The sequence below is a fragment of the Oryctolagus cuniculus genome, chromosome 7 (genome assembly GCF_964237555.1).
Source record: "Oryctolagus cuniculus chromosome 7, mOryCun1.1, whole genome shotgun sequence".
Classification (NCBI taxonomy): Eukaryota; Metazoa; Chordata; class Mammalia; order Lagomorpha; family Leporidae; genus Oryctolagus; species Oryctolagus cuniculus.
This window is the reverse complement of record NC_091438.1, coordinates 158,735,390-158,755,353: the sequence shown is the minus strand read 5'-3', so window position 1 is coordinate 158,755,353 and position 19,964 is coordinate 158,735,390. Positions and strand designations below refer to the sequence as shown.

The window sequence follows — 19,964 nt, the reverse complement described above, 5'->3', positions numbered from 1 at the left end:
TTTGGGTCTCCCATGTAGATTCAGGGGCCTAAGCACTCAGGCCATTCTCCGCTGCTTTCCCAGGGGCATTAACAGGGAGCTGGACTGGAAGTCCATGTCCTTGAAAGGGAGAGAGAGAGAGAGAGAGAGGGAGGGAGGGAGAGAGAGAGATATTTTCCAGATGGCTGCAACAGCCAGGCTGAAGCCAGGAGCCGAGCCTGGAATCCTGTCCGGGTCTCCCACCTGGGCTGCAGGGCCATCAGCTGCTGTCTCCCAGGTGCATTAGCAGGGACCTGGATGGAAGCTGAGGAACTGGGACTCAAACTGGCACCAGGCTATGGGTTGCAGGCATCCTAAGCAGCAGCCTAGCCCACTGTGCCACAGCACCTGCCCCCACGTGTTCTTTTAAAAGGTCCAAACCCGGGGTCGTGCCCTGAGCATTTCTGTGTTCCTACCCTGCTCACAGAGGGCAGGTGGCAGAGTGGGGAAGAACAAGGGCAGCAGCGGCCGTGACCTTTCCTCTGGTTGTCTGCTGGACACACAGGGCCAGAACTGCTTCCTCCTGTGGCTGACCAGAAACCACTCTGCTGCCGGAGCTCGGGTGCAAACCGGCTGTGGCTGCCTGAGCCGGGCTGCTCAGGGATAGCCTCGTGGGTCCTGGCCCTAGCGGCCCCTTCTGCCTGGGCGGAAACAAAGACCAGAACCAGACTCAGAGCCAAGCCGCCAGCTGGCTACTGTCTGGGAAGGTGGTGGAGCCTTTACCGGCCAAGTCCCTCCCAGGAAGAGTGGTCGGAACCTCTTAGACTCAGAGCTGGGCAGGGCAGGGTGCCCGGCCTGGGTCCTTGGGCCCGCAGTCAGTCCCAGCTCCAAGCCCCTGGCAGGAACATCCGGGGCACCTACCTGGGGGCTCCCTCTCAGCTCTAGGCTCTGTAGCGAGTGTGCTGCTGGCAAGGATCTTAAGTAATTATGGCAATGAAATTGCATCCTCCTCAACTTAAGTTATAACTTCAGAGTGTTTCATCTTTAAAAAAAAAGATTTATTTTTATCTGAAAGGCAGAGTGACAGAGGGAGAGGGAGAGACAGAGGTCTTCCACCTGCTGGTTCACTCCCCAAATGGCCTCAGTGGTTGGGTTGGGGCCAGGCTGAAGCTAAGAGCCTGGAATTCCATCTGGGTCTCCTGTGTGGGTGCAGGGGCCATGCACTTGGGCCATCTTTTGTTGCTTTCCTAGGAACATTAGCAGGGAGCTGGATCTGAAGTGGAGTAGCTGGGACTTGAACTGGCACTTGTATGGGATGCCAGTGTCGCAGGTGTGGCATAACCTGCTGCACCATGATGCTGGCCCCAAGTTTTGTCTTTTTGAAAAATTTTTTCTTTTTGTATATTTTTAAAAGACTTATGTATTTGGAAGTCAGAGTTACAGAGAGAGAGAGACTGGTTCACTCTCTAAATGGCTGCCATGGTTAGAGCTGAGCCAGGCTGAAGCCAGGAGCCAGGAGCTTCTTCTGGGTCTCCTACATGGGTGCAGGGGCCCAAGCACTTAGAGCACCTGCTGTTTTCCCAGGTGCATTAGGAGGGAGCTGGGGTTGGAAGTGGAGCAGCGGGGACCTGAACCAGTGCCCACATTGGATGCTGGCGTTTCAGGTGGTGGCTTTACCTGCTATGCCACAACCCTGGCACCTCGAGTTTTGTCTGAACTCCTGGATGACACGCAGGTGTGAGCTCCCTGCTTCCTGAGTCCCATGTGCCTTGCCCTGCTGCAGTGGGCTGAGGCTGGAAGCCTGCCCCTGACTGGGGTGGGGTGCAGGCATCTCCTTTCCTTGGGGGCAGGACAGAGGGCAGCAGCATTTCATGGAGGCCTCTAACTCCATCTTTTACTGCCCAGAGAGGGGAGCCGAGGCCCAGCCAGGTGAAGTGACTCCTGTGTGTCACCTCTGCTGTAGGGGCTCCCATCCTGTTCTGACCTGGACTCAGCTGGGCTTCCAGGGGCCTTCGGGGCAGCCAGGAGAGTCACCTGCCAGTCTCCCTGGGGCAGGGCAGGGTGGGAGATGGGTGGAGCTCTGAGTAAGTACCAGGGCTTGTCTATGGGGCCAGGGGCAGCAGGATCCATCCCCCACCCCCAGCAGTGGTGTCATGCCACTCTGCATTTAATTAACTTAGTTAATATTTGAATAGCATGTTTGTCATATGCATCATCTCAACTCATCTTCACAGTACCACCCCCGCATCTAAGTCTCCAGGGTTGTTGCGGGTAGCCCTGATGCTGTTAGTTCTGGACCCAAACTGGTTAGGGGGTGAGCCAAGGTCTTCTGTTGACCAAGGAAGCCTGGGTGACGGAGGGCCCAGGCTCTGCGGCTTGGCCAGCCCTCTCTCAGCCTGCACACAGGATGGCCTGGTGGAATGATGGAGGCCGAGGGTCCAAATCGCCGGGCACCTGCTAACTGCTGGGTCAGCGCATGGAGTGTTGCTGGACTCGGGAGTTGGCTGCCATTCTGTGGGGAGCAACTCGGACTAGACTAAGTTACTGGAATTAAGACTTATTCTATGCATCTGCTCTCCCACAATATGGCGCTGGGAGAGGAGGCAACAGCTTCTACCCAGCTGCCTCTCACCAATTTGACAAGCTGCAGGAGCTGCTCCTGATTGGAGGAGAGCAGCGTACTCGGCATGTGGGTAGCAGAGTTGGGATTGGTGGAAGAGGACTATAAAGGAGGAGAGAGACAACATGCACCAGGAACATCTAAGGGGAACATCTAAGGGGAACATCTAAGGGGAACACCTGTGCAGCCCCCGAGAGAGCCGGCCGGTGGTGTGCCGCTCCCCTGCGGAAGTGGGGAAAGTGGCAGGGGGAACCGCCCTTCCATGGAGGTGGAAGGGACAGTAGCCAACCCAGGAAGAACCAGCAGCAAACCCGGGGAGGGCCGAGCAGACAAAAGAACAGCGCAGGGTCCTGTGTCGTTCCTCCACGAAGAGGGGGAGCGACACATTCCTGGCAGGGCCATAGGCAGGTGAAGCCGTTCCAGGCTGTGTTGAAAGACCCAGGTTTGGCCGGCACCGCGGCTCACTAGGCTAATCCTCCGCCTTGCGGCACCGGCACACCGGGTTCTAGTCCCGGTTGGGGCGCCGGATTCTGTCCCGGTTGCCCCTCTTCCAGGCCAGCTCTCTGCTGTGGCCAGGGAGTGCAGTGGAGGATGGCCCAAGTGCTTGGGCCCTGCACCCCATGTGAGACCAGGAGAAGCGCCTGGCTCCTGCCATCGGATCAGCGTGGTGCGCCGGCCACAGCAGCCATTGGAGGGTGAACCAATGGCAAAAGGAAGACCTTTCTCTCTCTCTCTCTCACTGTCCACTGTCCAAAAAAAAAAAAAAAAAAAAAAAAAAAAAAAAAACAAACAAAACAAAAACCCAGGTTTGAGCTCCTCTGGCCCTGCTGAGTCAGCATTGCCTTGTCTCGGTGAAGAGCAGGGGTGCCCGGGCGACTGTGCTTAGACTGTGATGCCCTGCCCTGGTGCTCTGGACCCCATCGCCCGGTCTCCTAGGGGCTCACTCTTTGGAGTGTGCTTGTGGAACTGGCTGTGGCCCCTAGACCTTCTGCATAGGTGCAGAGTGAAGTCTGAGTGACACCGCCAAGGTTAAGACACACAGTAGCGAAAACTCCGCAGTATGCCCGGGCCGCCCACGCCAAGTCAGGGCACCGTTGTTCCTGAAGCTGACCACAGGGTGTCGCTGCCGTCTCCCCTGTGTGTGGCAGGAAAGGAGCGAGGGGCTATGCGCAAGAGGTACGGTGGCCAGCCCAGGAACTGGGGACTTCAGGTTCCGGTTTGAGTACCAGGAGGGCTGGGGGAGAGTTGAGTCTGCTCACAGCTGGGGTGGGGTGGAGGCTTGGCCCTGGGGCGCCCCAACCTGCCTGGCCGGGGCTGCGAGGTTCCCAGGCCCCTCTCCTTGTACCAGGCATCCAGGGCCCTGGCTGGCCGATCCCATCCTGAGCGCTGAGCCACAGCCTGCCAGCTGGCAGAGCCTCCTCCTCCAGGCTGCTCTGTGGGCCTCAGATTTCTCCCTGCCTCCCTCTCCCGCACTGACCTTGCGGCTTTCACTTCCCTCCGGGCAGGGGCAGCTGCCAGATGAGAAAGCAGCACTTGCAGGGCTGAGGGCAGGCATCGGGGAGCACAGGAGGGTGGAAGGTTCCGGTGCTGGGTGACTGGGGTGCATGTGGGTATGGGGGGTGCATGGGAGTGCTCCCTCGGTCCCCCAGTTAAAGCTCAAGCCACGGAGACCTCAGGTGTCTGTGGACATTGCCACAAACACTGCTGTTGGGCCCGCGTGCCATTTGGCAAAGGGAGGGGTGTGAGGAGGGGGCTGATGGCAGAGGCAAGGGGCAGATTTGGTCGCCCCTGGGGGATGGTGGGAGGGGAAGCTGGCTGGTTCCACAGGGCCCTAAGTTCGGTTGTCCCTTCAACCCCCACCCCCTCTGTTTTTAGCTGGCGTGTGTGCGTGCTGACCCCGCCAGCTTAGCTCCCCTGCACCCCTCCGGCCCCAGGCTGGGCCCTGCTGCTGCAGGCCTTGCCTCCAAGTGGGCCTCCGTGGGAAACTGGAGGCCTGACCAGCCATGGGAGAAGAATTTAGCACCGTGATCCCCCAACCCCAGTCAGGGCAGAAGGCTGGAAAAATGATATCCTGGTGTGCCTGTGACCCACCCCAGGCCTCCTGCTGCTCCGACACACCGTCTGTTTCCGATTAAGCTGAAAACCAGCCTCGATGGGCAGCTTACCTTGGGGGAGGTCATGGTAGGCATCGGTGTGTGGTCCGCCCGGGAGCCACGGAGCCCGGGGTCAGTCCTAGGCACCCCCACCCCCTCTCGCTGCGGGACCTTCCTCTCCCGGGGCCTCAGCTTTTCCCTCTGTAGTAGGGCGGCGGGTTCCTTCAGGATTCTTGTCTGTATTCAGCGAGGTCTGATGCCCGAAAGGACTTAGTGCAGCACTCGGCACGTGCCGGCGTTAAGTGTTTTGCTGTTGGGGAATCAGAGCTCCCACACACGGGGCTTCCTGGGCATGGGGTACAGTTATAAATGGGAACCCCTTTTATCATCACTTGCGCCCTGTGATCTCGGTGCCATCACCCCCATATCAGACAGGGAAGCCGAGGCAGAACAAGGTTGAATAACTCGTTACTCCAAGGGTGGGGCTGGGGTTGGGACTTCAGGTGCAGAGCTGAGGTTTGTAGTCACCACGCAGTTATCAGTCACTTTGTGCTCAGCGCCTGGCAGATATGGGGGAGGCAGAGTGAGAGGGGAGAGCGGGTGATTGCAGCCCCTGTGGTTCCAGCCAGCGTTCCTGGGCCCTGCTGATCTGGGCTTCTGTACTCACAGGTGAGACCGGCCTTCATGGTAGTGGGCAGCTGCAGACCCAACCCAGGGTCCCCTGTGTCTCGTGTGGGTGGTCTGAGGCTTCCCCAGGCACAGCAGTGCAGGCTGCTGGCCCACCTGCTTCCCCGTGCAGAGGCCGAGCTGCCCAGCGGGGAGGGGAGCTGCTGCAGCCTTGTCCTGAGACGCGCCTGACCGTTTCTTGCCAGGCACAAAGTGTTGGGTGCACTGGGCATGTGCCTGTTTCCCCAGGACAGCCTCTCAGCCATGTCGGCTCCTTCCTCACTCCTTGTCTGCCTCTCCCGTGTACCTAGGTGCCCAGGCGTTTGGGGAATGCTCACCGTGACGATGTGTGTGGTCTTTCTGGGCTGCCCGCAGGCCCAGGAGCTCCAGGGCCACGTCTCCGTAATCCTGCTGGGAGCAACCGGGGACCTGGCCAAGAAGTACTTGTGGCAGGGGCTATTCCAGCTGTTCCTGGATGAAGCGGGAAAGGGCCACAGTTTCAGCTTCCACGGAGCTGCTCTGACGGCCCCCAAGCAGGGCCAGGAGCTCATGGCCAAGGCCCTGGAATCCCTGTCCTGTCCCAGGGACATGGCACCCAGCCGTTGTGCGGAACTCCAGGCCCAGTTCTTGCGGCTGAGCCGGTACCGCCAGCTGAAGACGGCAGAGGACTATCAGGCCCTGGGCAGGGACATCGAGGCGCAGGTGCAGCAGGAGGGCCTCCGGGAGGCTGGCAGGATGTTCTACTTCTCCGTGCCGCCCTTTGCCTATGCGGACATCGCCCGCAACATCAACAGCAGCTGTCGGCCGGGCCCAGGCGCCTGGCTGCGCGTTGTCCTGGAGAAACCCTTTGGCCATGACCACCTGTCAGCCCAGCAGTTGGCCACTGAACTTGGGAGCTTTTTCCAAGAGGAGGAGATGTACCGGGTGGACCATTACCTGGGCAAGCAGGTGAGCCTCAGCTCGGACCACCCCACTCATTGGGGAACTGAGCCCCCCGTCTCCCTGCAGGGGAACAGGAGGGGAGGGTGCCGTGGAGTGGTGAGCAGAAGGCAGAGCTGCTAGGCTTCATCTGTGTGTCCAGCCTCGTTTGTCCTCTTTGTGTCTCGGTCCCTTTTGCCTCCCCCTGGGTTCTGGCTCTGATTTCTCTGTAGTGCCCGGCACCCACAGCAGAGGTGGCCCAGGGGCTGTGAAGTCTGGGCCTGGCTCCCCACTGGGGGTATATGGGAAGTAGAATCTGCCTTCTTTTCTTGCCTCCATCTGCCTTTTTAGGAACTCTTTCCTTGCTGAGTTCCATTTGGAGCCAGAAGCCTGGGGACAAGATCTACACACCGAATAGGGAGCCCCACACTGGCATCTCAGCTAGGCCCTGGGGCAGGAGCTAGGGCTGACCTCCTGGGGTCAGTGGTCCACACTGCCCGGGCCTCAGACGCTGTGAGATACCTTGGTGCTGGTTGTTACCGTGGCCAGTGAGCCCGGCCATGGGTTGGGCATGGGTGACTCTGGGGTCAGACGTCACTTGCCTTCCAAGCCCCAGCAGTAGCCCCAGACTCAGGACGGTCCTTGCTGGGCGTGAGAGGGACTCTCACTTGTTGATGGCAGAATGAGAAAAATGCCAATCCTGTTTAGTTAGGAGCTTTCCTTCATACAATTCTGGATTTTGTTGTTGTTTTAATATTTATTTAGAAGACAGAGTTAGAGAGAGAGAGAGAGAGAGAGATCGATCTTCCATCCTCTGGCCTACTCCCCAAATGGCTGCAAAGTCCAGGGCTGGGCTAGGCTGAAGCCAGGAGCCAGGAGCCCCTCCAGGTCTCCCACATGGGCAGCAGGGGCCCAAGGACTTGGGCCAACTTCCACTGCTTTCCCAGGCTCATTAGCAGAGAGCTGGATTGGAAGTGGGACAGCTGGGACTTGAATTGGCAGCCGTATGGATGGGATGCTGATGTCACAGGCTGCAGCTTAACCTGCTGCACCACCATGCCAGCCCCGGTTCTGGTGTTAAAATACCGTGTTATTGGGGATGGTACTGTGGCGTAATGGGTTAAGCCACTACCTACAGTGCTGGCATCCCATATGGGCGCCGGTTCAAGACCTGGCTACTCCACTTCTGGTCTAGCTCTCTGCTATGGCCTGGGAAAGCAGTAGAAGATGGCCCAAGTGCTTGGGCCCCTGCACCCGCGTGGGAGACCTGGAAGAATCTCCTGGCTCCTGGCTTCGGATCAGCACAGCTCTGACTATTACAGCCAATTGGGGAGTGAGCCAGCGGATGGAAGACCTCTCTCTCTCTCTCTGCCTCTCCTTCTCTCTCTGTGTAACTTTGACTTTCAAATAAATAATTTTTTTAAAAAAATACCATGTTATTGAAAGTTGAAAGTAGAAGAAGGATAATTTTAGATTTCTTTCTTGGCAAAATACAAAGCTGGTAACCCTGTGGGAGTCACTTAGAAGTTTCTGGAGCCTCTCTGGGCTGTGAAACTGAAGTCCAGAGAGGGCATTGTGTTCACCACTCCGGGAGCTCCCTTGGGAGCGAGCGGGCATGGAGGGGGCCGCAGCTCTGGCTCCTGCCTCACCACGCCTCCTCCCCGACAGGCTGTGGCTCAGATCCTGCCCTTCCGGGACCAGAACCGCCGGGCCTTGGACAGCCTCTGGAACCGGCACCACGTGGAACGGGTGGAGATCATCATGAAAGAGACGGTGGACGCCGAAGGTGCATGTGCGGTCCCAGCTCCGGGTCTGCTCTGCGGCCGGGCGGTGTCCCCGCGGGGCTGGAGTCTCCACCGGGCCTCAGCGCCCCGGCCGTGTCGCTCAGAGGGGAGTTCCCTGCTGGGGCCTGGACCAGGCTAACCGGGGGCCACGGCCGCCCGTGTGGTCCAGTGAAACAAAGGTGGTGCAGAGCTTCAGTGTTGGGCCCACCGTTGCTGACCCCCTGTGGGGTGAGCGAGCCCTGTGCGTGCCGACTGCAACGTCCATCCTTCCTTGAGCACCGGCTGTATACGTTTACACACGGGTTCTTCCCAGGGATGACACAAGCCAGCCCTCACTGCCTGCTTAGCCCCCAGCAGCCACACAGGGTGAGGCTGTCATTTGCTGCCTCATGAGGCTTGGGACGTGCCCTCTGTCACCTGGCAGGAAGTGATGGGGCCTGTGTCTGGCGTTTGTGTCCAGCTCAGTCCCGTGACTGCCGTCTGCAGTTGCAGGGGGCATCCGGAAGCCACCGCCCCCACCCCGGTCCTGCAGTGCGCAGCTGGCGTCAGGGCAGAGTCCCCCGCTCGTCTTCCCTTGTTCTTTTCCCCCTGGTTCCTCTCCGGCTTTCTCTCTGCCCCTCTCAATGCCCGTTTCCTGCTGGCAGCTCTGGGCAGGGCTGCAGGGCTGCAGGGAGGTGAGACCCAGCCTCTGCCCCCAACTCTATACCACACAGATCCGCGGCAGGGTGGGGTGGGGGTGAGACCAGCGCCCTGTGATGCTGGGTCAGATTCCAGAACAGGGATGCAGCTGGCGGTGCTGGGGAGGCCGGGAGGCCAGAAGGCCAGGCCTTGACGTCGCCACGCCCCAAGGAAGCACTGGACCTCTCCCCTCTGCCACCCACGCCAGCAAGAGGCCCCACCCTGCAGCGAGCTTCCTGGGCCTCGGGATCCGCCCCCAACCCCTCCCCCAGTCCCTTCCTGGGGGACCGTGGGTGTCCTGTGCCTGTGTCTGAGCGAGTGCTGGCCCTGTCCTTGCTTCCCTGCAGAGATGAGCTGCTGGCCTGGCGCCGAGAGCAGGGAGCAGGCAGGAGGTGCCTCCTCCTGGCAGGGCTGGGAGACACCTTTCTCCTCCTCGCTGTTCCCGGCAGCTCCTTCCTGTGCCCACCTGGGCTGGGGAAGAGCCGTGATGTTGGGGTTCGCAGCTGGGGCTGGGCTCTCCGTCACTGCAGCCTTCCCGCCCGCGTCCTTCTTGGTACTGCATAACGTTTGTGGGTTCCTTGCGGGGTCCCCGAGCAGCCAGGGGCTAGGCAGCCTGCAGGCCTGATTACCCTAGCAAAGGCCCCTTTGGATTTTGGAGAAAGGAAAACAAGACAAGGCGGAAGCAGTTTGGGCAGGTCAGTGTTGCTAGGGCAAGTTCAAGTCTGAGGTTGGGAGGAGCTTGGATTTGAACCACAACAGGACGGCCTGTGCTGGCTGGCCTCGGGGTCCCAGGGGCACAGGCCCTGGGGCTCTGTCTTCAGGCTGCTCCACGGAACCAGAGAATGGCCAGCTTTGCCTGCACCGTGTGGTTCCCCGAGTAAAGTGTCTCCCACTTGGCTGGGCGCGGCGCCTTCAGCCCAGAGTGGGACAGGTGATCCTACCCAGTGGGGCTTGTAGTCAGCCAGGGTGTGACCAGGCAGCACTGGCTCAGCTCTTGTCCCTGCACAGGTGCCCAGCATACCTGCAGCTGTCCTGGCCTTGTGTCTCCTGCTCGGCCTCTTTATCTGCGAGCTGCATGCAGGCCCAGCACAGCCAGTAACGGCTGGAGGACCACCAGCTGCTGGACCACGCCCACAGGGCTCGTGGATGACACAGTGAGCTCCCCTCCACCCCCGCCTCCGTGCTGGGTGTGCTGGAAGGACTGCTCTGTCTGCGTCCCACGCAAGCTGCCTGGCGCGGCTCTGGGGGCTGAGCATGGCTCACACAGGCCCCGCTGGGCTCGCTTTGGAGCCGGTCCCTCAGTGGGCCCCTTGTGGACCCCAGCTTAGTGTGGGGAGAGGGGTCAGGAGCTGTGGCCTGCAGCCCCTGCCTCCCGCCATGTCCAGGAGGCCTGTGCCCAGCCCCTAGGTGGGGAGGAGTGGGAAGCAGTGAGGAGGCAGGATGACCCTTCTGCCGGAGTTTGGTGGACCTGGGAGGCAGGAGCTGCTGCAGTGGCCTCAGTGGGGGCCAAATGTTTCCAAGGCAGGGTCCTGTGCCTCGCCGTTGTATATTGGGCCGGAACAGGAAGCACAGGCCATCTCCTACCATTGGCCCCAGCCGTGGCTTCACCTGGCCCATCAGGAGCCGCCCAGGGGTAGGGGGCTGGCCCCTCGAGGAAGCCTGGCCTTCACTCTGCATGCTGGGAGCTTTTTTGGTCCAGAACTGCTGTAGGCTCTGGGAGGGGGGCTTCTGAGCTGCAGGGTCACCAGCCCCCCACCCCTACCCCAACATCCAAAGTGGCGGCAGCCGCTTCCCCAGCGAATGGGGTTTTGCCGCAGCCTCTGGCCCAGCAGAGTTTGCTGCAGTCGGGGCTGTGCACTGGCGGGAGGGGCAGAAAGGAATAAAGGAAGTCTCTAACCCTCAGCCGGTCCCAGAGCCCCGCTCCCTCCCAGCCTGACCTGGGCTGCTCCTCCCCGGAGGCCTGGCCCCTGAGAATCCCCGATGCCCTTGGTCCCTGGCCAGGGTCCCCTGTGCAGCAGCAGGGCCATGGAAGGATTGACCTTGGCCTGATCATGCTGCGACTGTGTGGTGGTGACCGCTGGCTGGCCCTCATCACAGCCTTGGGAGAGGCTCTGCAGGCAGCAGACTGGGGCTCGGCTGTCGGTCTGTCTGGCCGTCTGGGTGCCCGGCTGTCTGCTCAGGCCTCCTTTTATTCCAGGAGGGCAGGGATCTCAGCCCGGCGTACTGGCTCAACAGTACCCAGGCTTCTCACCTCTGTGTTCTGTGGCCGCTGTGTCTGGCGGGCCTGTAGCAGGTGGCCTTCGGCCGTGACGTGCTCAGGGGCCGCTGCCCCCGTTCCCCCGGCAGAAGGCTGCTTTGGCAGAGGGAAGGAGGGGGCTTCTGAGGCTGTCCAGGCCGTGGGGTCTGGCTGGTGACAGTGGAAAGAGGAGTGTGCTGCAGTTCCCCTCCTTGAGCTGGGGTGACGGCTCAGGGCCTCTCACTGAGGAGAGATGGCAGCCAGGCCCTCTCCGGTGCGTGGCTGCTGTCCCATCTTGCGGCCGGTGCAGCGTGCTCCGCGGGCCCAGTTCCCCTGGCCGGCCCATCTGCGGCGCCGGCTGCCAGGAGAGCTCAGGGCAGAGAGGGTGCTGGCCGGCTGGCAGGCCCGCTGTCTCCTTGGCCCTCACCTCTCTTTATTTTTAGTGATCCAAGGAGGGATTGGGAAGGACTGCAGCTGGCTTTCAGTTGTCTTCCTTTTCTTTTAGTTAAAAAAAAAAAGTGTCCATAGCAGGGACAGGAGGGGGTTTCTGGGTGGGAAGGGGGGTCTCTGCTCCCACCTCTGACTCTGAGGTCCTCTGCACAGCCCCTGCGCAATGCTGGCAGCCCTGGTACCTCTCTCTGGGGATGGTTTGAAGGACTGAATCAGATAATGTACACGGAGGCACTTAACAAATGGATGTCTTGTTCTCCTTCCAAGTTCGCAAGGAGAGGGAGCCGTGCGTTCCCGCAGTGCCGCCAGGCTCCGCGGCTTCTCTTAGGTTCTTATGGAAAGACCAGAGCTAGGTTTGTGATAGCCTTGCACAGCCAGTCCTCCCCGACTCTGCCCTCTCCCGCTTCCGTCGCGCTTTCACAGTGAGATCTCCATATGCTGACAGTGTGCGTGCAACATAGCTCCGCGTTTCTGTCTGAGTTCAGTTCTGTTTCTACTACAGACCAAGTGGTGTGCAGCCTGTTATTGGGTGTTTGGGTTGTTTCCTGTTTTTGGTATTCTATTATTTATTTATTTTTACAGGCAGAGTGGACAGTGAGAGAGAGAGACAGAGAGAAAGGTCTTCCTTTTGCCGTTGGCTCACCCTCCAATGGCCGCCGCGGCCGAAGCCAGGAGCCAGGAGCTTATCCTGGTCTCCCACGGGGTGCAGGGCCCAAGCACTTGGGCCATCCTCCACTGCACTCCCTGGCCACAGCAGAGAGCTGGCCTGGAAGAGGGGCAACCGGGACAGAATCCGGCGCCCCGACCGGGACTAGAACCTGGTGTGCCGGTGCTGCAAGGCGGAGGATTAGCCTAGTGAGCCGCGGCGCCGGCCAGTTTTTGGTATTCTAAATAGTACCTTGTGAGTTTTGTAAGAAATTTAAATACATTTCACATATCATAGAATTCACTGCTTTTTAAAAACAAGATTTATTTGGGGCCAGCACTGTGTCTTATTAGGTAAAGCCATCATCTGCAGTGCTGGCATCCCATATGGGCACCAGTTCCGGTCCCGGCTGCTCCTCTTCCGATCCAGCTCTCTGCTGTGCCCTGGGAAAGCAGTAGAAGATGGTCCAGGTCCTTGGGCCCCTGCACCCATGTGAGTGACCCAGAAGAAGCTCCTGGCTCCTGGCTTTGGATCGATACAGCTCCAGCCATTGCAGCCATTTGGGGGTGAACCAGCGGGTGGAAGACCTCTCTCTCTGCTTCTGCCTCTGCCTCTCTGAAACTATGCCTTTCAAATAAATTAATTATAAAAACCCAAGATTTATTTATTTAAAAAGCAGAATGATAGAGAAAGAGAGAGAACAATGGGAAAGATATTCCTTTTAACAAAAACAAGATTTGTTTATTTGAGAAGCAGAATGGCAGAGGGAGATAGAGACAGGGCGGGGTGGAGAGATAAAGAGAAAGAAAGATCTTCTGTCTACTGGTTCACTCCCTAAATGGTCACAGCAGCTAGATCTGGGCTGGGCGAATGCCAGGAGCCTGGAATGCCAACCATGGTAGAATGCCACATGGGTACTTGGGCCATCTGCTGCCTTCCCAGGCAAATCAGCAGGGAGCTGGATTGGAAGCAGAGCAGCTGGGACTCAAAATGGCACTGATAAGGGATGCCGGTGTTGCAAGCAGTGGCTTAGCCCACTGTGCCACAATACTGGCGCCAGAATTCACCCCTTTAAAGTACACGATTCAGTGGCTTTCAGTATATTCACAGCGTGCAAGTGCTCTGACTCTAGAACATTGATGGGAATTAAAAGCAAGTTTTCCCTGTAAGTGCATTCCCACAGTAGAACTCCTGGGCGTGGGCTAAGACATACTTTGTGGCTGTTATTCGTGCTCATCAGACTGAGTTGCAGGTCCAAGGGCCAAGCAGTGGCCTCCTCTGCTGGTATCCCGGTGCCTCTGGCCGGCTCCTGACTAACACAGATGGGAGCCAGTTCCTGGGGCTCTCTGCCCTTGTTTAATTTCCCCGTTCCTTCTGACCTTTTAACTTATGGACGGGCTTGAATCCTCAACTTTGAACCTAAGAAAGGGTCCCAGTGTCGGTCGTTCTTAGGAAGAATCCTTCCACAGTAACTGGCAGCAGGCAGTGCAGGGCTGGCCCCTGACTGGCAGATGTTGTGCGTGGCTCCTCCCCCATGGCATGGGCTGTGCACCTGCTACCTGCACTTAGCCCCTGAGAAGACAGCGCTCTGAGAATACAAGCAGAGCCCACACACCTGCAGGTTGTGTTCAGCATGGGCAGGTGCACCCCTTGTGGCTGGAAATGAGGGAATACAGGAAGCTCTCTTTCACCCAGCAGGCAGTAAACCCGTAGAAGGCTTTCTCCTGAGAACCGAGAGGGATAAAAATAGAAAAGGGGCCACTTAGGGATTTGCTAAATTAATGAACAGTGCTGAGCCGAGGGCTTTTAAGGACTGTGTTGTGTTCTCCCCATGAAAACGTCATCTGTTCTTAAAGTGTCAACTCTCTTCCTCGTCCCGGACTCCGTGGCAATCGGCCGAGGCTCAGAAACACGGCTTTGCGCGTTTGAACACCTCTGACGTTGACGTTGCCATCGACGGGGTGATGTGGTGGCGTCGCAGCCCATTCCTTCCTTGGCGGTTATAAAATAACCGTGCCACGGCCATCCAGGCCTTTCTCCTCCCCAGCCTTCATCATCTGCCGCGGCCCTGGTCTCGTCCCTGCCGCTGCGTTTTGGATGGGGTCCCCGGGTGTTGCGCCATCACCCCCGACCCTGCGCTTTCTCAGGAAGTGCGGAGCTGCTGTTCTCTGAACAACGGCAGTGCCAGCCAGGGCTCACCAGGGCTTCCTGCATGCTGGACACGACAGTCTGTTTACTTAGATTTGAGAGGCAGAAAGGGAGACGTCTCGTGTGCACTGGTTCACTCGCCAGATGACTGCGACAGCTGGGGCAAGGCTGGGCCCGGCGGAAGCCAGGAGCCAGAAGTTCAATCTGGGGCTCCCAGCGGGCGGGCGGCAGGGAACCAGTCCTCACTGCTGCCTCCAGGATGCGCCTTAGCAGAGAGCTGGAGTGAGAGAGGGGCCAGGACCTGAACCCAGGCACTCTGATTGGGATGCAAATGCCTGCCTCCTTCCCCCACCTCCAACCCTCCCCCGCTCCTTTCAGCCCTGTGACTTCAGACAGGAGAGCCAGTGTTTAAACCGTGGTTCCAGGGCTGCCATTGTGGTGTAGCAGGTAAAGCCGCCACCTGCAGTGCCAGCACCCCATATGGGCACAGGTTCATGTCCCAGCTGCTCCATTTCCGATCCAGCTCTCAGCTAATGGCCTGGAAAAAACAGTAGAGGATGGCCCAAGGCCTTGGGCCCCTGCGCCCATGTGGGAGACCCGGAAGAAGCTCCTGTTTCCTGGCTTCTACTGTGGCCATCTGGGGAGTAAACCAGCAAATGGAAGATCTGTGTGTGTGTGTGTGTGTGTGTGTATGAGAGACCCCCTCTATATCTGTAACTCTTTCAAGTCAATAAACAAATCCTAAAAAAAAAAAAAAAAGCTAGGCCGGCGCCGCGGCTCACTAGGCTAATCCTCCGCCTTGCGGCGCCGGCACACCAGGTTCTAGTCCCGGTTGGGGCGCCGGATTCTGTCCTGGTTGCCCCTCTTCCAGGCCAGCTCTCTGCTGTGGCCAGGGAGTGCAGTGGAGGATGGCCCAGGTGCTTGGGCCCTGCACCCCATGGGAGACCAGGAGAAGCACCTGGCTCCTGCCTTCGGATCAGCGCGGTGCACCGGCCACGGCGGCCATTGAAAGGTGAACCAATGGCAAAAGGAAGACCTTTCTCTCTGTCTCTCTCTCTCACTGTCCACTCTGCCTGTCAAAAAAAAAAATAAATAAATAAAAAATAAAAAAAAGCTAAAAAAACCAAGACAACAGCCAGTGGCTGCATGGGCCGTGCTCTGGACCCCAACTCTGCACCACCTCCAGATCCAGCTGGGACCAGGGAGTTTGTGTCCTCTGACTGGATAATGGCTTTGCCGTCACCCTGGCCTGTAGCAAACAGACCTCGTGGACTGCAGGAACACTGGTCTGTGGCCGTGGCTGCGCGTTCATCTGCAAGGTTTCACTTCCTGCCCCAAAGCCATTTCTTCAGTTATTTTAGAGAGAAGGTGAGAAGCTTACCTGCTTTTTATTTTTATGTTTACTTATTTTCGTTTTATTAGAAAGGCAGAGAGGGGGCGGGCGCTGTGGCTTAGTGGGTAAAGCTGCCACCTGCAGCGCTGGCATCCCATATGGGCGCTGGTTGGAGTCCCGGCTGCTCCACTTCCAGTCCAGCTCTCTGCTGTGGCCTGGGAGAGCCGTGGAGGATGGTACAAGTCCTTGGGCCCCTGCATCCACATGGGAAACCTGGAGGAAGCTCCTGGCTCCTGGCTTCGGATCAGTCCATCTCTGCTGTTGCGGCCATATGGGGAGTGAACCAGCAGATGGAAGACCTCTCTGTCTGCCTCTGCCTCTCTGTATGTAGCTCTGTCTTTCAAATAAATAAATAAATAATGGCCGGCGCCGTGGCTCACTAGGCTAATCCTCCACCTAGCGGCGCCGGCACACCAGGTTCTAGTCCCGGTCGGGGTGCCGGATTCTGTCCCGGTTGCCCCTCTTCCAGGCCAGCTCTCTGCTGTGGCCAGGGAGTGCAGTGGAGGATGGCCCAAGTGCTTGGGCCCTGCACCCCATGGGAGACCAGGAGAAGCACCTGGCTCCTGCCATCGGATCAGCGCGGTGCGCCGGCCGCGGCGGCCATTGGAGGATGAACCAACCGCAAAGGAAGACCTTTCTCTCTGTCTCTCTCTCACTGTCCACTCTGCCTGTCAAAAAAATAATAAATAATAAATAAATAGATCTCTCTCTCTCTTTTGAGAAAAGATTTATCTATCTGTCTGCTGGTTTACTTGCCAAATGCAGCAACAGCTGGGGCTGGGCAGGGGCCAAAGCCAGGAGCGGGAGCTCGAGGTCCCCCGCCCCGTAGGTGGTCAGAACGGGATTACTCGATCTCCCAGGAGTCTGCATCAGCAGGAAGCTGGAGTCAGGACCAGCGCTGAGGCTCGCAGCCAGGCCCTCCCCGGGGACGAGGGCGTTGTCACTGCGAGGCCACAGGCCCTGCCCCGACCCCGCCGTGGCTCTTCGGATCCTCAGTTTGCTCTTTGCAGGACCACAAACCGGCCACTTCTGCCAGCCGTCGTCACCGGAGCCCTGCGTGGAGGCCTCTGTGTCTGGCTCCTGCTGCTGCTCCCCAGCTAGGATGGGTCCCGGGCAGAGGCAGCCCCCACATGTTTCTTTGAGACACACGCCATTCTCAAAGATTGGAGTCATTTGTGCATATCAGAAATCACGAAATCAGGGGCCAGCGCTGTGGCATGGCAGGCAGAGCCGCTGTCTGCGTAGCTGGCATCACACATGGGCACCTGTTTGTGTCCAGGCTGCTCCACCTCCAACCCAGCTCCCTGCTAATGGCCTGGGAAAGCAGCGGGGGATGGCCCAAGTGCATGGGCCCCTGCACCCACGTGAGAGACCTGGAAGAAGCTCCTGGTTTTGGCCATGTGGGGAGTGAACCAGCAGATGGAGGACCTCTCTCTCTGTCTCTCCCTCTCTCTCTGTGAAGAGTCACATAAGTAAATAACTTATTAGTTATCAGATAACTTATTTACTTGTCAAATAAGAAAATAACTCTTTAAGAAATAAAATAAAAGGCCGGCGCCATGGCTCACTAGGCTAATCCTCCACCTGCGGCGCCGGCACACCAGGTTCTAGTCCCGGTTGGGGCACCGGATTCTGTCCCGGTTGCCCCTCTTCCAGCCAGCTCTCTGCTGTGGCCTGGGAATGCAGTGGAGGATGGCCCAAGTGCTTGGGCCCTGCACCCACATGGGAGACCAGGAGAAGCACCTGGCTCCTGGTTTCAGATCAGTGTGGTGTGCCAGCTGCAGCGGCCGTTGGAGGGTGAACCAATGGCAAAAGGAAGAGACCTTTCTCTCTGTCTCTCTCTCTCACTGTCCACTCCGCCTGTCAAAAAAAAAAAAAAAAAAAAAAAAAAAGAAAGAAAGAAAAGAAAAGCCACTAGATTAGACTTCATCCAAATATTTCCATTTTCCAAAAACACTGGAAGATTTGATCACATGAGGCATGACCTGACTATGGCTGAGGCATTAACCGTCCCCCACCCCGACAACCTCCATTCTCCATTCTCCCAGGGACACAAGCCCACCCCTCCCCTGCACATTTTCCCTGGCCCAGCAGGCACTGGGGGCCCTAACCTTTGACCTAGGCCCCTCTTTGCAGGGCCCGCTCAGCCCACCCTCCCACTTCGTATTGGTGCTCGTGCAGGTCGGCCCTGCACCTGCCGTGCGACGGAGGACGAGGAGTGGGTGGTGAGGCGCTGGCTCTGGGCCCCACTGTCGGGTTGGAGCTTTTTGTTGCCTTCTGTCCCGGCTCTGTGACCCTGGGCAAGTTGCCTCACCTCTCTGAACTGCACTGGGGTGACCGTGGGGTCTCTGTTGTTAATGTGAGGCACTAGCAGACTGAGATACACACCTTGTCGCTGTCTTTTTCTTGGTTGTCAGCAGCGCTGTAGGAACTCTGAAGACCAGAGCTGTATGGGCTGGGGCTCAGCGGCTGCTTTCTCAGTGGGGCTGCTTCTGCTGGGCGGAGCTGTCTGGCACACTGGGGTGTGGTGTCCCTGGCCGGAGCTGCGCCTTCAAGCTCTGGCTGAGGACCACACAGGCACACTGCTGCCCCTGGGGGCCAGGGCCAGTGCTGCGTGCAGGCTGCGTTTCTTGCCTCCCACACCGGTGCTGCCATGGGAGTGGGAGGGGTGAACTGGGCTGAGTTCAGGGCAGGGAGTTTCACAAGCCGTGGCCTGCCTGGTCTTGCTTGTGTCCGGCTGGCCTGGGAGAGCAGGCAGAAGCCTGACCACAGCACGTGCCAAGGACTCAAGGGCAGCTAAAGCAGTGTGCTGGGCCCAGCAGGTCTAGAGTGGATCTGCTACTGCTGCTTCTTTGTAAATATTCATTTATTTATTTGAAAGTCAGAGTTTCAGAGAGACAGAGACAGAGATCTTCCATCCATTGGTTCACTCTCCAGATGGCTGCAACAGCTGGCGCTGGGCCAGGCCAAAACCAGGAGCCAGGAGCTTCATCTGGGTCTCACACATGTGTGGCAGGGGTCCAAGCACCTGGGCCATCCTCCACTGCTTTCCCAGGCCATTAGCAGGAAGCTGTATTGAAAGTGGAGCAGCCAGGACACGACCAGGCACCCATATGGAATGCTGACATTGCAGGCTGTGGCTTTACCTGCTACACCACAATGCTGGCCCCCTAGGGATCCACTTCTCTCTGACTTAAATAGTAACTAGACCCAGGTAAGAAAGAATGCTTACAGAATACACACGAGAGATGCAGAATGACCCAACAAACACTGGTGCAGCTACCGACATGTTCATACAAGAACGTTATCATCTCTGCTGTGGTTTTTGAAAACATCTCCCAATGCCCGTGAGCTGGAAATGCAGCCCCCAAATTTCTACGTTGATGGGGTCTGGGGGTGGGGCCTTGGGGAGGTCATTAGGACTAGATGAGGTCATAAGGCCTGGACTCCCATGGTGACATCATGGCTTTATAGGAACAGGAAGACAAACCTACGCTGGTGCACCTGTTCCGTCATGACGTGGGATGCCACCTCCCACTTGAGGACGAGGCAGGAAGGCCCTCACCACGAGCTGGCCCCTTGGTGCTGGGCTTCCCAGAACCCAGTACTGTGAGCAAAGCCAGCCTCTGTTCTTGATAAGTGACCAGCTCTGTGCGGTCCAGTTCCAGCAGCAGCAAGCGGACCAAGATGGTCTCCCGCCTGCCCCTCCCAGCTCCATCCCAGTTCCTCTTCTTTAGTTCTAAATTTTGTGTGGATTATTCCCTTGCTTCTCTTTAGGTTTCTGCAAATCTCTGATTCCCAAAACAATCTACTGATTCCTTTCTCTTTTTTTAAGGTTTATTTATTTTTACTTGAAAGTCACAGTTACAGAGAGAAGGCAAGGCAGAGAGAGAGAGAGAGAGAGAGAGAGAGAGAGGTCTTCCATCTTCTGGTTCACTCCCTAATTGGCTGCAGCGGCTGGAGCTGCGCCGATCTGAAGCCAGGAGCCAGGAGCTTCCTCCAGGTCTCCCATACAGGTGCAGGGTCCTAAGGACTTGGGCCATCTTCCACTGATTTCCCAGGCCATAGCAGAGAGCTGGATTGGAAGTGGAGCACCCGGGACTTAAAACGGTGCCCATATGGGATGCCAGTGCTGCAGGTGGCAGCTTTACCCACTACGCCACAGCGCCGGCCCCTGATCCCTTTCAGAGAGGAGTCACACACAGTGTCTACTCGTGGCTCCTGGTCTCCTGCTCCCTTCGTCCTGGCAATCTCTCCACAGCTGTCTCCTATTAACCAACTCTCTTCCTCTGTTTTTAATACATAAAACCCACCTGTTGAATTTCTTTTTAAAATTTAAATTAGTTTTTACTTTGAAAGGCATAGAGACAGAGA

At 57.9% G+C, this 19,964-nt stretch overlaps 1 protein-coding gene across 1 annotated transcript in view; it reads left to right on the top strand.

The window, feature by feature from the left end:
- H6PD (hexose-6-phosphate dehydrogenase/glucose 1-dehydrogenase) overlaps positions 1–19,964 on the top strand; it is a 34,120-nt gene that overhangs the window by 4,244 nt on the left and 9,912 nt on the right. Inside the window, exons 2-3 of the mRNA XM_008265963.4 lie at positions 5,649–6,285; positions 7,924–8,041. Coding sequence (XP_008264185.2) covers positions 5,649–6,285; positions 7,924–8,041 — 755 coding nt within the window. The remainder of the gene's footprint in view (positions 1–5,648; positions 6,286–7,923; positions 8,042–19,964) is intronic.